We start from the raw sequence: 17,756 nt of genomic DNA, 5'->3' as shown, positions 1-17,756 counted from the left end.
TCATAGACATGCGTGTGATTGTACTACACTCTATAGACAGCAGATGTCAGTGTTGTGCAAAAATATTAAATACAGCGTAAATTACTCAGTTAATACTGTTGGTCTAACACTGTGTATAAATAAGATGATTAGCTTTCGTTATGCTAAAGTGAAGATTGCAATATGCATCCATCCATTTTCAACTAATGGCCGACGTGGCACTATACGTATAGGTCATGTATCTTAGAATCTTTGACATTCATACGTCTTTAAAATAAATCACCGGGCTTTGATTCGTGCATTATGCTATTAAAATTGCAATATCGAGACGTTCTGTTTGTACAATGAAAGCAAACTGCCGAGGTAATTGTCAATAATCCGTTATTATGGTATTGCGCCCACGTTAATGATTCATGAGCTGCCACATTGATGTAGGTCAGCGACAGAGGCTTTGAGACTACATTACCCAGAGTGCAACGGGACGTCATCGCCACCACCACCAGCGGCGGCGGCGGCCGCTCAGTGTGTCGCTCCGGTTCCAACAGACCAAAGGCGTCCTCCACCGCGCTGTGTCTTCCCGGATACTCTCCACTCTTCATGGGATATATGCACACAAACTGGCCCCCCCGACAGCTCTTTGCTCCGTGGGTCAGCGACAGGCCGGACAATTGTGCCCTGAGCCAAGTGCACGTCAGCCGGGGTGGATTTGTTCAGACGCGGAGTGATTCGCCCGGTGTTTTTGACAGCTCGATGTGTCGAAATACCGATGGAGCTTTTTTGGACATCTGGATGATTGGCAAGACAAGGGACTTCACGCAGGCTTGTGTGGATGCAGCCTCACGCCCATAACAAGTCGATGGATGTTGCTATGCCCACGGTGCAGGTCGGGTTACGGTGAATATTTATCATCGTGAACTATTCGGATGTGGCCTAAATCACTATTATATGATGGAACGTGGCCTTCATTTATGGTGCATCTTATGGTTGATGCTGATCAATTATTTCTTCATCCTGTGGTAGTGTCTGTCTATCTTTAAGAAATCCCCCCCCCCCCCCCCCCCCCAGACATTTACAGACTCCTTCTCCTTCACTGATGGATAAGCTAACACAAAAATGAGACGTCCATTCGCCATCATTCCTGGGTTTGTGGTGTTCACACTGACCTGCTTTCCGGCTACGGATTGAATTAATTAATATGATCGGACCCCCGATTGATGGAGTCTGTCCGGGGTTCGTTTGAGCAGCAGGATTTAGTCCGGACCGGACTTTTGGGATGTAGGGCACAGAATAGAGATCCATCCATTCAGCCACCCATGCCGCGCAAGCCCATGTTCATGGAGATGGCTGACGGGGGAGGAGCATCTACACTGGATAATGAGGACCCCCACTCGGAGGATTGCACTCGGCTCTGTCAGGGTCTGTCATTTTTACTGGTAGTCTAACCACAGTGAGTCCCCCCGCAAGCATATTCCAGTGACAGTGGATTCTCACAATTCATGGAAAACAGCATGGAGCCCTATTTGTCTTCTAATGTCGATCTACATGAACACTTAGCGTATTAAAGATCATTGTAATGTAAGAAGTGGCAAGCCAGTGTTTTAAAAAGGATACGGGATATGCCTTAAGAAGCCAACACGGTGCACACGTGCAGTTTTTACACCATTCAATGTCCATCGGGAAGCGGGGATACTCTCATGCTTTTGGAGTTTGACCTCACGTCCATTGTACCTGAATGACCTGACCCTTCTGGGAATACGCGCTTGTTGCACAACCACGAGCGGAAAGGTTATCTGTTTCATCAAGATGCGGGAATGGGGGCACGGCACTCCCGGTTCCTTAATCCGCTGACTCCCGCCCGCTACTGGTGGTCTCGGACGCCTCGTTGATGGGCCTGCGGTGTGTACTGTGCCCGAGTTGACAGAGTGTCCATGAACCCGTACGGCAGAGTGAGCAACATGGCGGCCCCCCTCTCCTGCAGCAGCTGTGGGGGCTGCTGCTCCCCACCTCCCCCGTGTCTCATCCCTTCCACGGCATCCTCCATGACCCCGCCACCCCTCATGTGCCCTGCCCCGGTCATGCAAGTGGAGAACGGCAGTAGCTGGAACTCATCCTTCGGCTCCCCGGAGTCTCACCGCGACTGCACGGCGCTCAACCCTTACTGGACGGCGGTGTTTGATTACGAGGCCACGGCAGACGAGGAGTTGACCCTGAGGCGCGGGGACCTCTTGGAAGTTCTCTCCAAAGACTCTAAAGTTTCCGGCGATGAGGGTTGGTGGACGGGTAAGATCCAGGATAAGGTGGGTATCTTTCCCAGTAACTATGTGACAAAGGGGGACGCTCCAAACTACCAGCAGCTCACAGTGGATGTGGGCGAGTGCCCTTTGGAGGTGGACTTTTCCGAACTGCTCCTGGAGGAGGTTATCGGAGCGGGTGGTTTTGGGAAGGTCTACAAAGGGATTTGGCAAGGGGACGAAGTTGCGGTCAAGGCTGCCAGGCAAGACCCAGATGAAGACATCAGCGTGACAGCGGAGAGCGTCCGCCAGGAGGCCAGACTCTTCTGGATGCTCCGGCACCCTAACATCATCGCCCTGCGCGGGGTCTGCTTGCGGGAGCCCAATCTGTGCTTGGTCATGGAATACGCCAGAGGCGGGGCCCTCAACCGAGCCTTGGCTGGAAAGAAGGTGCCCCCGAGGGTGCTGGTGAACTGGGCTGTGCAAATTGCGACGGGGATGGACTACCTTCACAACCAGGCGTTTGTACCCATCATCCACAGAGACCTCAAGTCCAGTAATAGTGAGTACCCATCTCTTTGTATTCTTAATGACTTTGAAGAACTTTAAAGAGTCGGGAAATGGGAGGGAGCAATAGGAAGAGCAATTTGCATTTCCATCTTCAACAATACAACCAATCTGGCTGTATTGATTTCCTGTCCTAGTGACGTGTTTGCCGTCTTAATGTTCACTCTGTGGTCACAACAGCGGCACAGACGCATATTGACCCCGAGGAACTACACTGAAACACACGATCCATTATGCACTCGCTGACCTTGATATTACGACACAATTAATATTGCATCATGTCATATCGCGTAAATGCCGGGAAGTCTAAATTCTGTCAAATTGGTCTCCTTTGGCCAAGTTCTCCCGCCATCACCCATCTGCTCCTCCTCTTGCTCCTTCTCCTCCCCGTCCGTACGCAAGGAGAGCAATTCTGCTCTGCAACTCACTGTGCTATTTTTGGTCCTTTGTGCTACTTGCTGTTTTAAAGACGCAGTTGTTAGCGCATCGCACAAATGGCACAAAAAGCGTCAACGTGTGGAAGCGCATGGGAGATGTGGACGGCGGCGTGCGTTGATTTCCTCTGACGTGCTTGATGGTGGGGGATGGAGAGGAGAGTGCAGGAGGGATCTTTTTTTTAAAAGGGCGAGACGCTTAAAGAGTAGTGTAAACAATTACATTGCTGATCTGCAGGAAAGATCATCGAAATGTCTTTACTTTCCCATAGGTGGCTCCGATAACGATAAATGTGACCAAATGTGACCATGGGATACGATTATACATGACGTGCCACTGAGTCATGCAGCTTCTAGCCTCTATCGGCCGCTCCGTTAAATGTCAATGCCCTAATTTAGGCTATTGTCTCCTTGTAAATAACCAAAATGCTGCTCTGTTTTAGTCAAGTCTCGAACCCGCTCTTAATACCCCGCCGTGGAAAATCTGTTAAGTCAAAGTCTGCTTTATTGTCAATTTCTTCACATGGCAAGACACGCAAAGAAATCGAAATGACGTTCCCACTATCCCACGGTGACAAGACATAGTACACAATATACATACAAGTAAACAACACAAAAAAATAAAAACAAGAAGGCACAAACAATGAATAAATAAGAGTGATGAATAAATAATAAATAAACAAATAACATAATAAATAAGAGGAGCAAAAATGGAGCAAGTGTGCATACAGCAGACAGTCAGAATAGAGCGCAAAAGGACAGGACGCTACGCAGAAGGGGGGAGAGAGTTCAGGATCCTAATATAATATAATAATTTAATATATTTTAAATCAATAAAAAGAATAAAATAAAAATTATTAAAATGAATACAATTAATACATAAATATGTGTACTGTGAAGCTTAAGTGTTCTGGGGTCCATGGAGCGCATGCAAGGAGGTTATAAAGCGTGAGTGATGCGAGTGACGGGAAAGAACAAGAGAAGGGGAGAGCAGGGGGGTAAACAGTGGTTCATCTCCGTTTTGGGTTACACCTCAGCTCATTGTGCGGGTGCAGCGCTCTCAGGTGTCCTCTTCAAACCATCCACCACTTGGCACGGGTGAGCGTCCCCAGAGTCTCTCCTCAAACTTTCCTTGGTCCTTCTTCCAGGCTTCTTGAAAGAAGTCATCAAAAGCCAAAACTGTTTTGTTTTTTTCACAACGGAGTTTTATTTTTGGCTCACAAGTAAGATTGACTCTAAAATGATCCGCTTGTAGTTTACAAGTCACGCCAGTGTACTTTTGTATCGTCTGGCCGGGGGATAATCTGATTACCATGACCTCTTTTCGAGTGATGTCACATCACGTTTGTGAGCGGGCCACTCGTTGGCCTCGTGGTCATGGTTTACCTGTCGCCCTGCTCCCGCATCAGCCTCAGGTTTCTTAACCACGTAGGGCACCGGTCCCACTAGATTGCATAAAGTGGCCATCTTGTCATTGCTACACACTAATACAGTTTACTCATCATGTCAGAGAGCTTCATCATACTATGAAATGTTCCTTTAATTAAGAATGTTAAAATTTGAAGGATGCATCTGGGACATCACCGAAAAAAATGACTAAAATTATTGACAAACATTTGCGACCTTGAACAAACCCTGCAACATTCACTGCCTTCAAAAACACTCAATCATTCGCCTCTTAGCTGTCCTATAATGTTTCCTCCTTTTAAGAGTCGATTGGAATGTTAGCTCAAATCAAGGTCAAGTGGCTGGATGAACTTGAAATATTCATCAAAATGTCCAATTCATGTCTGTTTTTGTGTGCCCCACCCGTATCGTCATATTGCTTTTACGATACTCATCAAATGTTACCTAATAATTGCACGGACCATTAAAAAAGCTGTTATGATGGAGCAACACTTGTTCTACCAATTGTTTCAAAAGTGCGTGTATGCACGCTCGCTCGCATGAGGCCGGACGCGTGAGCGAGGCTGACATTACATGCTGTTCTTACCGCTTCAAATGGGAGCCGTGTTTACATAGTCAACACTCATCTGAATAGAGGGAGCCCTCATGTCCCCAGGCAGGCTCGTCAACTCTCTCTTTTAGTCTCGTTTCATCGGGAGCAAAAACACAAACGCCCGCTTCTGTTTTTCGATTAATAGTGCTTAACATGGGTAGCAACAGTTCCAGTAAGTGTTTTATTAGCTGCTAATCAGATTAGCGAGGCGAGATATTAGCCTTTATAATGCAACGTGGCTGTGAGAATAAAGAAAAACGGGACTGTTGAGGAAAAGGATTAGAGGGGTGGCCGGCTAATCCCTCCGAGAGTGCTGGACGGTGACATGGTGACTAAGTTAGACGAGTGTGAAGGGCGAGCAGTTTTTCGGGAATAAGATACCGTTAACATCGTATCACTGTCCTCGTGGATTACGGAACAATTAGAAAACACTCTGTGTATTCTCTGCTCTTATCCAGTACAGTGCATTGAATATGTGGCCTTGTGTGTGCATGGAGGTCGGGCAGCAGGACACGCTGGCGCTGGAGCCCACACTCTCCATACCACACACACACACACACATACAGCACAAACACATGTACACATCGCCAGAGAGCAACAATGACCCCATTCTCACACCGCAGCAGCCCAAGACAGAAAGAGAGCATGGCTCACAGTGGCAGAGAAGTCACTGCAGGGGAGGAGGAGGAGGAGGAGGAAGGAGCAGCCACGGGCAACTTGAGGCAGGGAATGAGAGAGTGGAGGCATGGATGCAGGCAAGCAAGCAAGGAGCAAAGCAGGAATGTTGAAAACCCCTGGAGGCTCGAATGGGATTGAAGAGATGGATGGAAGGATGGATGGATGGATGAATGCAGCTATGGGGACATGTATAACACCAGTTTGACTTTTGTGTAGGGTAACATTGTGAAACATGCCACAGGCCATAATGAGGGACACATAGCATGGTAAGGAATTGTATAGAAGGAAGAAAAAAAAAAAAGGAGGATGAAGCATGCTTAGTTTGTCAATTGATCATTGTCATGGACCTAACATGAAGAATAAGAAAATGAAGCAGTCAATTTTTGTCAAGGGTTCTTAATGCTGCAATAAGGGAATAAAAATATATCTATATAAATAAATAAATAATCAGATTGAGCATTTTGCATGTTTCCCGAAAATTGCTGCATTAGTATTGGTGCCACGTTGGCCTCATATCAGAGTTTCAGAAATGATGTGCTTGCACTTTGTCCTGTTTGTTGCTGTGTGAACACAAGCAGGCTTTGAACAGATGTTTCAATCGCCTTGTAGTCACACTGACACTGACACCAGTCATTAGCCTCAAGTGCACACGATCCCAACACAATACACAATTGCGTGCGCACACAACAACTGCGACTATTTTCCCCACTGGTCAATAAGTTGATTGGAACCAACCAACCAATCAACCAACAACCCCCCCGCCGCCTCTTTCACTCTACTTACTGCATTGCAGACCAGACTCCCTGTGGACCTGCAAGATTTCTGACACACATTCTCATGCTCCATTTTTGGCACGCCAATGTGCATATTAATACGAGGGCCTTGCTCACCATATTAAAAACATTGTAATAGAAAAAGCGAAACTTGGCCAAATTTATATCCAATCGTCTCCGACACTCACTAGTCGAAATACATAATAATCCGAATCCTAGCTCAGACAATTCCTGACATTTTAAAAGGACATGAGTGGTACTGCTAGATTGCCTCGGTGAAGACTCCGAGTTTCCCCCTCTGTTGTACCTCCTGGCCTATTAGTATGTTTACTCTTCTATTAGAAGGTCATTGTTGTTGTTTGCCAGCAGCCTGGCACGGCGAGTGTCGACTCAGGCCAAACGGAGCGGGTGCCGGGCATCCCGCTGGCCCACTGAGACTTTAGCCACACGCATGGGGGCACTTGGATAGCAATTGAGCTACTGAGAGTGGGCTCAATCTTTTTTTATAGGAGAATCATTGAAAGTTTTATTACTGCAATCATATTTGAGGGTTTTATGTCAGTAAATGGCAATGACATTTTCATCCATCTTCAATTTAAGAGGTTAACGTCAAATATCAGTCAGCGTAAACTAGTGTTTGAAAACCTTTTTGAGCAAAAAAAAAAAAAAGAGTAAATAAAATACAAGTAAAATCAAATCAAAAAGAAAATGTAAAGAACATGTTTTCTTTTGTTTATTAAAAACGATCAAGGGGCTACTCAGAGTGCGGTCGGGCCCGCATGTCGGCCAGGGGCCACCAGTTGCCCATCCCTTATTCATGCACTCAAAACTGACAAAAATGGCTCAACTCAAGTTCTCACTGGCTCAATCTGTCATACTCTGTATTGAGAGTAGCTTAAGCTAAACGGATTCAATTCAAAGTGACGTCCCCCTCCCCCCCCACTCCCATACCACACACTCCATCACTCCAAGAGCCAAGAAGAAGCCTCTGCATTTAAAAGCTCCAAGTTTCCCAAAAGAGGTGGGCGGTCATGTCACACAAACTTGGCAGCTGCGTTTGTGTGCAGACAAAGTGAATGACTGCAGGGTAAGAGTGTGCTACGGCGACGGCGCTTTGGAGCCGAGCCTCGGCGCCTGGTGCTGGTCCAGCCAAACTGGAGTATCAGTAACACTCGCTGTATGGGAAGAGACCCGCAAGATGCTCGTAAAGGCTTTAACTGGAAGTAGTACAAGATGTCATGACAATACTGCGTGAATGTTGCACATTCAAGGTTGGGGGTTAGAATCAACTGGGCCATGTTAAACAATAAATTGTATGTGGAGCCTCAAAAGCTATGACAGGGTCAATGTTTTCCTATTGCAGCCCATTGGTGGAGATGCTGACTATTTGTTTTGCCATGCTCCATTTCTGAAGTCTGCATTCGGCCGTGTCGCTCTGGGTGCAGCGGGAATTATGAGAACAGCCCAATAACAACACAAGAAAGAAAATAACAAAATATACAATACGTGCTAAAAAAATAAATGTTTTTTGCTCATTAACATTGCCATTTTAAATGATAAGTTATATTAATTTATTGTATTATTATTTATTTGATATTCTTATCAAGGGCATATTTCTTGCTTGATGCGTGAGTGGGCTTGAACTCTAATTGAAAAAAGGCAGGAGCATAAAAGTAGCGGGAGTCATTGAGACACAAAGACACGATGTGCTGCCAGCAGAGGGACAAAAGCTCTGCCTCCAGTCATTTGTCCTCTTTACCTCCGCATCTTTTCATCCCATCCTTCTATCCTCCTTCCTGCTCGTGCATGTCGCGTCTCTGCCCAAACGTCCATTTCTTTCTTACCTTTTTTTCTGCCCCAGTTTCGCAGCTGCAATATCTCGCCCGCCTTCCTTGGCCTTGTTTTCTCCAGCCGGCCTCTTCATCGCCACCATCAAGACACCAACACTTTTGCTTCCTTGTCTTCTTGCAGACTAGAGGGAGGGAAGGCAGATGATAAAGATTTACCCAATGAAATGCCATTCATTCGTTCCAGCCAACCCCCCAAAAAAATTGTTCTTGGCCACTTGATTTTCCATCAAACAAATATAGAAATATAAAAACAGAATAAAACAATTTTAGGCACTATTGGCCATGTTTAGATGCTTCCGGTTGCATTGTAACACATTTGACTTCAGCATGTCAAAAGAGATGTTATTGGAGTGGAATGTGGTCAAATGGAGCAAAGTGTTGGAGGTGGCAGTGGGAGGTGATACACAAACTTGTTGAGTCGCTGACTTGGCACCATGGCAACCATACTGCTAAATATAACTATTTGCTTACGTTCCTGGTTAAAAATGTTCATGTGGTGGGACGAAAATATTTATCTACACTCGGCTACCAGAATATTATGCTGTATTGGATCTTTTCGGCTTCATAGCTCGGTGAAATCATCTTGGCGTTCCATTTTTTAATTCTAATGTCAAGTGTCTAATGCTAAAGGAAATCACAGTGATGCATTCCCAAACAGCAATTCAGCTGACAGTAAACAATTGTTGCAGCTTACTGAGCGGTTGTCTTCTTTGTGTGCTGTATATACGTATGCATGTGTTGCTGCCACCTGGTGGCCAAAGCGCGCACAGCACAAGTTGCACAAACGGTTTATCATATTTTTATATATTTATTTTAATTTATTATCATATCATATTTTTTTGTCAATGTATACAGTAATTTAATAAAACATTTTACTGCATGTGTAATTTTAGATGATTGCTTTTGTTTTGTTTTCTTGTAGTGACATTTAGCAAGCGTGACCTCCGCCCTTATTACCATAACAACAAATTGATAACACAGCACTTGAGCCAAAACAACACGTAAAGTGGTTTGACACGTCTTTCTTTCACACGCACATAAACTGCATGAAGACTGAATCCTTTTAGTTGAGCAAACAATGACACTGCAAACTTTAAGTGACAGAAAAATTCCAATTATTTATATAAGATTCTTAGAAATTTTAGCGCTTAACAGAATTTTCAAGAAGCTAAAGGAAAGCTGATGGGTTTACGTGTTTTTAATTATGACAGACGATGACGATGAATTATGACATTGCGAAATTATTTTGACAGTTTGTTTTTGTATCAGTCCCTCTCAAACATATATATATATATATTTTTTTTTAAAAGCCATTAATGGAATAGTTTTCATCTCCACACTGTACAAAATTGAATACAAGTGCTAAAACGAATGACACTTTGAAAGTATCAGTCAAATGCACAATGTCATCCATTTATTTGTCATGCGGCCTAACTTTTCATGAGTCGCAATCGGCCAATGGATTGACTGTGGAAAAAGTGGAACAGGTTCCTCCGAGAGTTTGTGGACAGAGAGGCACACCTTTTACAGGTAAAGGCTTTTGCTGTGTGTATTGACGAGGGTTATGTGCATGTCAACAAAAACGCGGCTATTTGTGTGTGTTTGTGCCTGAGAGGCTCCGCCACCCTTTGCATAAGCCTGCAGATAAGAGTGAGAGTGAGAAGTCAGACTCCACCTGCCTCCCAGTACTTGCAAAGTGTGTACACTCCAAATATTTCCATAGCCGGCTCGCACGCGGAAATAAAGGAGGAAGTCCGTACAGTATGCGGCGGGGAGGGATGAGGGGAAGAGCTGCAGAATGCAAACACATGAGTGCTGCTGTGGTGACTGTGCAGTGTCAGCAATTTTTTGGAAAGTACAAAAACAATAATAGATTTGTTGCTGTTGTTTTAATTAAATATTTTAAATAACTGTAATACAGTGGTGCTTTGAAAAAACAGCTGTTTTTTTGGCACGCAATTAATTATTTGTCGCATATTTTTTGTACAACCACAGCTATACATTCAGAATCTATTTAGCTTAATGCTAACAAACAATGCAAAACACCATAAACGGGCTAATGAATAGCATCAGCGTTGGACAATTATTCCATTGTGTATTTTTTAAATGAGCGTCACAGTAAAAAAAAGGAAAAATAGTGAGTCAGCATATTTGAGTTATTTGTGTCATATTTTAAGTGTCTTGTGCGTTTTTCAGTCCTCATTCTGGAGCCGATGGAGCGTGACGACCTGAGCGTGAAGACCCTGAAGATCACCGACTTCGGCCTGGCGCGAGAGTGGCACCAGACCACCAAGATGAGCGCGGCGGGCACGTACGCCTGGATGGCGCCCGAAGTCATCAAGCTCTCCCTCTTCTCCAAGAGCAGCGATGTTTGGAGGTAGGTGCTGCACTCCTTCTTCCTCTTTGTGCGTCACATTCAAGCTCTGTGTGTGTGTGTGTCACAGTTTTGGGGTGCTGCTGTGGGAGCTGCTCACCGGCGAGGTTCCCTACAGAGAAATAGACGCGCTAGCCGTAGCTTACGGCGTGGCCATGAACAAGCTAACACTTCCCGTCCCTTCCACGTGCCCCGAACCTTTCGCTCAGCTCCTAGCAGGTAAGCTGGACCACCTCACCACTATAGCTGATTTAATGGGTTGAAGATACATTCAATTAAATCAATATTGCTGCTGTCTGGCCAAAAGCGGTTCGAGCGTGCACAATCATCTCAACGGATTGCTTCAAGCCATGTTGCATGTCTCCAAAAAACAGAAAGGGCTTTACTCAAAGCGTCAAGCTACTAAATCTTTTTTCATCCTTATCTTAATCTCATCCATGCTCATCCTTTAATGTCACGTTCAGTGGGTCAGTGTGACTTCAGTGAGGCGTTGGACTGATAGCAGCAGCAGCAGCAACGTGAAGGTGTGATGACAGTCGTGTCGTGTGCCCTTCTATCAACTGCGTTTGGCTCGGAATGGACGCCATATGTCCACGCTCTTCCACTTCACCTCATTCCTGGAATACAAACTATCGTTTTTTTTTTTGTCCCGCTTCTACACTCACCAGTAGAAAAATAATAATAAAGTTTTTGTTTTGAGCCATTCAGAGGTTGCTGGTATGTTTTGGGTTGTTGTTGTAACCGGAGATTGCTTGTTTTGTCCCCCAGAGTGCTGGAGCCCGATCCCCCACAGCAGGCCCTCCTTCACCAGCATCCACCGGCGGCTGCTGGCCATCGAGCAGTCGGCCATGTTCCAAATGCCCCTGGAGTCCTTCCACTCCTTGCAGGAAGACTGGAGGCTGGAGATCCAGCAGATGTTTGACGAGCTGCGGGCCAAAGAGAAGGTAGGTGCCTGAAGGCAGGAAGGGGTGTGGAGAAGAAAAAAAAAAATCATTCACGTCTCTCCCCAGGAGCTGAGGTCTTGGGAGGAGGCGCTGGCCCGGGCGGCCGAGGAGCAACGAGAGCAGGAGGAGCAGCTGAGGAGGCGAGAGCAGGAGCTGGCCGAGCGCGAGATCGACATCGTGGAGCGTGAGCTCAACATCATCATCCACCAAATGTACCAGGAGAAGCCCAGCGTGAAAAAGAGGAAGGGACACTTCAAGAAGAGCAGGCTGCTCAAGCTGAGCAGAGACGGCAACAGCATCAGCCTGCCCTCTGGTGAGTGCAAACAAGTATTGCACCCAGTCAGACAACTATGTTTCGGATCTATTTCTGATATAATGTATGTCAATGTGCCTAAAGGCTTCGAGCACAAGATCACGGTGCAGGCGTCGCCCAGCGTGGACAAGAGGAAGATGCAGGGCAGCGAAATCACCACACCTCCCGCCAGCCCGGGCGTTATTCCTCGCCTTCGAGCCATACGACGTGAGACTCTACTGATATCATATGGAGCAGTGCCACCTCAACTAGTTTGACCTCCTCCTTTGCACATTTTGTAAATGATGGTGGCTGTTGAAATGTTTGACAGTGACGCCAAGCGACGGCAGCAAGACGTGGGGCCGCAGCACAGTGTGCAAGAAGGAAGATATGGCGGCCGGCAAGAAGAAAGGACGAACGTGGGGGCCCAGCTCGACCCATCAGAGGGAGAGGGTCGGGGGCGAGGACAAGTAAGCGGACTTAAGCCTTGGCCAGTATCTTGAAATGGAACAATTGATATCGCTATTTATTTTTTGCATCTATCCATCCATTCCTCAGACTGAAATCGCTGAGCGAGGGTGGCAAAGTGTGGTCATCCAGTGCCCCGAACCTGGGAAAGTCCCCCAAGCACGCACCCATGACGGTGGGCTTCTCCAGTCTCAGTGAGATGGGTGAGTCGTGTTTGAGTTTAAACCAAAATGCTCTCAATCAACCTGCCCATCCTCCATTTTGTCCCCCAGAGGAGTGCTGCGAGTCGGAGGAGTCGCCGGGCTCCCTGCAGCCCTCCGAGACCAGCAGCAACGGGGCTGCAGACGACTCGGGGTCTTTGTGGAGCACCCCGGGGTCCGGCACGGCAACCGCTACGGTGGGCTCGTCAGGCGCCAGCTCCACTCAGGGTTCCGTGGGAATGGCGGCGGCGCTGAGCCACCAGGACTCTCTAAGACGTTGCGGCCAGAGGAAGAAGAGCGACATGCTGCTGTTGGGTTGTGCCTCGCTGCTGGCCTCGGTGGGCTTGGGCCAAGACCTGATGCAGCTGGGCAGACTGCAGGTAAGGCTACATAAACTGCACACATAAAATGGATATAAAAAGTCTACACACCCCTTTTTCAAATGCCAGTTTTTCCTGACCTTAAAAAAACAGCCACAGTTGTAACGAGGTGTGCACACTTATGCAACCGCATGACTTCAGTTCATTTTTAACTTTTTTTTTTCTCCTTTACATTGTACAGGTTACACAGGTCACAATAATGGTGAAAAAGTTTTGAAATGACTTATCTTGGTGTATTTTTAAATATCACTCAAATCTGTCAATTGAGTAGGGGTGTGTAGACTTTTTCTATACATTTTTGATTGTCTTGTACGCGCTTGTACGGGAGCATTATGAGCGACAACTATTTCGAAAGTGACAAAGCCGTGTCGTCGTCCTCGTTAGGTGCTCCAGGACGAGCAGGACATAAAAGAGGAGCAGAGGAAGAAGAAGGAAAGTCTTTTCCAGCGCACGGGACGTTTCCGTCGCAGCACGTCGCCCCCCAGCAGAAACCTCTCCTTGTCCCTCTCCCGCCATCACGATTCCACGTTGCCCTCCCTGGACCCTTCCCCGTCCGTCACGCTGCTCTCCTTGTCCTCGCTGTCCGACTGCAACTCCACCAAGTCCCTCCTACCTTCCGACGCGGACGACTACCCGTTGACGCCGGGCAGAATGCAAGCCCCGCCCCCGACGGGCCCCTCCCTCAACCCGCTGTTGGACTTGCGGACAGAGAGTTTCAAGAAGGAGCCCAACCAGTCGCTCACGCCCACCCACGTGTCGGCCGCCATGGCGTTCAATAGGGGACACAGACGTACGCCGTCTGACGGAGCCATACGACCACGGGCGCAGACTTTTGTCCACCGCAGGACGCCGTCTGATGGAAGCATGCCCATGCCCCCTCTGGCGGGGGAACCCGTCATCAGAGTATCCAAAGGTAACTAACTCACTTCACTTTTTTTTCTTTTTCTTTCAATTAATATACTGTATCCCGTCGGACGTCGCAGGTGCGCTGGACTCCCTGGACGTCCCTCGCCTGCCGGACCCCTCGGCCATCTTCCCTCAGCCCCAGCGTCGAAAGGCCCCCGCTCCCCCCGTTCCGGCTCCCCTCTGTCTCATCAGCCCCCTGGAGCGACCCAAAACACTGGAGTTCGCCGGCCGTCCCCGGCCAGCTCCGGCCCGGGCACGGGGCGACCCGTGGAAGCTGGGCTCGCTGTCCGGAAACTTCAACGCCGGCTGCGTGGAACCCCCGGGATCGGGGGACGGCGACAACGGCGCCACGCGGCCCAACTTGATGGACACGGACGTGGAGGGGCAAAGTTTGGACCACACGGTACCTCTGTGCGGGAAGATTCAGCCCGCTGCCCTTTGCGGGCAACAGTACACATAGCAGCCCGCTTTCTGCACGGCAATCCAGCAACGATGACACTTACTGGAAACCATTCCTTCTACTAAGGTACGAAGAGCGCCCACCCAGATTCTCCCGACAAACCCGACCACCACAGAAACGCCTCAAAAATCCATTCATTCCGTCAACAGGTGAACTCACCTGCTTTCAACATTCCCACCAGTAGACTTGTTGTATCATGAACCAAAAAAATTGCTTCCCCTCATGTCATGCAAAGTTGTGAAAAGCCAGTTCACTCTACTATTGGAGGTCAACAAAGCTCGACAACATTGAGCCACTCAGAATAAGAGTGGGCTGATTTGTCATTTTAAGCACACCTAATATTTTTACTTAAATTTTAGTTTTCGTCCAAATCTAATGATTTTGGAGTTCTGAAGCTTATTCAGTACTTATTGGAAGGTTACAAGAGAGAAAATTGCATAATAATATTACTAGGGGGGGGGAAAAATAGCATTTTACAGGAGTAAAGTTGGAATATTAAGAGTGGAAGGAGTCTAAATTTTACAATCAAAACATCCAAATATTATTAGGGGTCTGTATTAACCATGAGAAAAATCTAATTAAAAAATAATTTCATGATAAAAATGAATAGCTAAAATGAGATCATGTCCACATGAACAATTGAACTTATTTCATTTTCCCCTAATTTTCCTCTTTAAAAAACACACCTCTTAAATTGACTTTTGTATATGTACAACTTCAACGACTATATTCAAACACGCTGCCTTTTTGACCATTTACATCCACCATCCTTCTCCATTTTGTCAAAATGAGTCTTGAGCTGGCTTTGGTGGCATGGCTTAACCTTTTCCTCTATCCACCGCCTCAGCATGGATTCATCATGACTTTTAAACAAAGACAACATGCAACGTTAACCTCACAAGTCCGCTTTAAACCCCCACGACACGCATCCAACCCGCCCTCGGTATCCCCCTCAGTACTGTCTCAGTCCCAGTGGCACTTTAGGAGTCTTGTTTGTGGGCCACTTGCAGCTGACAAATCACTTTGGACTTGTTACACTACTGTGCAAATAAGTGAGTAAGTGTGTATGTGTGTGTGTGTGCGTGCGTGCGTGGGTGTGACCTCCTTGTGCTCATGAGTATTTATTATGATTAAATTAATTGTTATTATCGGAAATAATTATTGTTACAATGCTTTTTTTTCCCCCTGTACATCTTTGTGAATACAACATGAAGGCAGGTGTGAAAAATGAGAACTCAAAAGTGTCATGTAATGAATGCTTGGTTGTGAGATGAATAAAAGGTAGTAAGAATGATGATTCAGTGTCATTCATAAATGGATCTGTTGTACCTAATGTTTGCATGACTTGTTATATAAAGTGCAGTACCACATAATGTCGTCTAGGTGGCAGCAGTGTGTGCTATGATGTCATGTTTTGCAATCTACACCTCAACGAAGCGCTTTGTGGAGGTTCAGTCTAGAAACGACCTTAACAATGGCTTTAAACCCTAAAATAGCACCCTGATCCTACTTTGAACCCATCAATTTCACAATAGGTTATTTTATGTTATTCAGTTTGCCATATTGAGACTATTTGTTTTTGTAGCGTGCTTATTTTTTCCAGCAATGCCTTTAGTGTTAATTTAACCACACGTTTTTTTTCAGTCTTATATTTTACATCTGCACTTTCACCAAGTTCTGTCACTTTAAGTTGGCGTTCTGCCTCTTCAAAAAGGTAAATTGTCTTGGCAATGAAGCCCGCAAACACAAAAAGAAGAAGAAAGATTAACAATCACCCGAGACAGTTCGTATCAACCGATTAAAATTAATTTTAGATGCACCGGCGTTCGCAGTGTTCCACTAATCTCGGCGAGCAAAACGAATTTTTTTTTAGACGCACGTGAGTCTTACCATTGAATTTTGTGAATGTGTGCACACCAATAAACAACGGCCATTCGAAAAAAAAACACAAAAAACATACCTCAATCCAGCATTTGTGTGTAGCTGATGCCGCTCCGGTTTTAAGCAACCCCAAACGTTTGCTCTCCTCACACCTGGAACTGCCAAACGAACGCCACGAACAATAATCCACAATGAATCCAAATGAAGCCGTTTATAAACCCTATATAGTCCATTTCTGTGGCTGATAAGGGAGTTAAGATGTACGAAAATAAGGTGACGGAGAGTTCTGGTAGTTTCCAGGCATTTGACAAGTCCCATACCGTGTTCAAGTTGACCGCTGGTTTTAATATTCTTCCTCGTACCACGCATGAAAATGCATGAGAGACCTCTAGTGGCATGGAGGTAAATTACATCAACGCAAAACATGGCTCATACAGCGACGACCAATCAAACGTCCTTCTAGACGCCGGCCAGTTGCCTAGCAACCGTCTCACTGCCATGGTGACGTTATTAAACTGGACTACAATGAAAAGAAAAGGGTACAAAGAGAAGAGGGATGATTGTGCAATGGATGGAGAGAAAGACGGAAGGGGCAACACACAAACACACAAACACACACGCCAACCCTACTTTAAAGCACTCACACTAATTTGACACCGTACTTTGAAACCTTAATCGTAGTTTGAAACCCAACCCAAGATCGAAGTCTTAAATTGCAATCCTAACCCTGATTTGAAACCCTACTTTGAAACCTTAACCCTTATTTAGAACCCTACTTTGAAACCATAACCCTCTTTTGAAACCCAACCAACTTTGAAAGCTTAATTTGAAACCCTATCAACTTTGTTGTTGTTTTTTTATTTCATTTTATTATAAATATTTAATTATATGTTATTTTATTTAGAATAAAAGCATACCATCGGCTTCAAGTCAAAGCCAAGCACGAGACCGTCAAGCTCAAACTCTGGTTGCAGGAGAACATCCCAGGAAACCTGAGGACAAACAAAAACGTACCCAAACAGCGTCGTCGTGGCACGGGAGCGCCACGGGAGACAGTCATGTCGAGCAAGGCGGTCATGACGACGCGATTGTTTGTTGTTCTGTCTCCTTTGGGGCCACAAAAGACACGGCAGCATTAACGCTGGCCTCAAGGCTTGCATCCTTTCAAAGAACGCTGGCATTGTTTTAAAGTAGGCATCTGATGACCCACTTCTTGCTTCGCTCGGCCCTCCAGTGCATCACGGCAATCTCCTGGTAGCATCGTGTGACACGGTGACACACTTAGGTGTCTATTAGCCAGAAATAAATTCTTTCCTCGCTTGTTTTGGATGTCTGAAAGT

At 46.2% G+C, this 17,756-nt stretch overlaps 1 protein-coding gene and 1 long non-coding RNA gene across 2 annotated transcripts; one reads left to right on the top strand and one right to left on the bottom strand.

Moving 5' to 3' along the window:
* The first annotated feature begins 460 nt into the window (after positions 1 to 460).
* Positions 461 to 14,736, top strand: map3k10 (mitogen-activated protein kinase kinase kinase 10). Its single transcript, XM_037267462.1, has 11 exons — positions 461 to 2,772; positions 10,708 to 10,888; positions 10,956 to 11,104; positions 11,654 to 11,829; positions 11,896 to 12,142; positions 12,227 to 12,349; positions 12,453 to 12,591; positions 12,680 to 12,792; positions 12,862 to 13,169; positions 13,554 to 14,082; positions 14,153 to 14,736. The coding sequence occupies exons 1-11, from the start codon at positions 1,908 to 1,910 to the stop codon at positions 14,533 to 14,535; spliced, it is 3,213 nt and encodes a 1,070-aa protein (XP_037123357.1). The 5' UTR covers positions 461 to 1,907; the 3' UTR covers positions 14,536 to 14,736.
* Positions 7,160 to 17,229, bottom strand: LOC119132313. The gene is made up of 2 exons (XR_005099841.1): positions 16,496 to 17,229; positions 7,160 to 8,633 (listed from the first exon to the last, which is right to left on the bottom strand). It is a non-coding gene; the product is annotated as an uncharacterized LOC119132313 (long non-coding RNA).
* Between the last annotated feature and the right edge of the window lie 527 nt (positions 17,230 to 17,756).

Source organism: Syngnathus acus, chromosome 13, assembly GCF_901709675.1.
Source record: "Syngnathus acus chromosome 13, fSynAcu1.2, whole genome shotgun sequence".
NCBI lineage: Eukaryota > Metazoa > Chordata > Actinopteri > Syngnathiformes > Syngnathidae > Syngnathus > Syngnathus acus.
The sequence above is the reverse complement of the archived record's forward strand: the minus strand, read 5'-3'. Positions and strand labels throughout refer to the sequence as shown.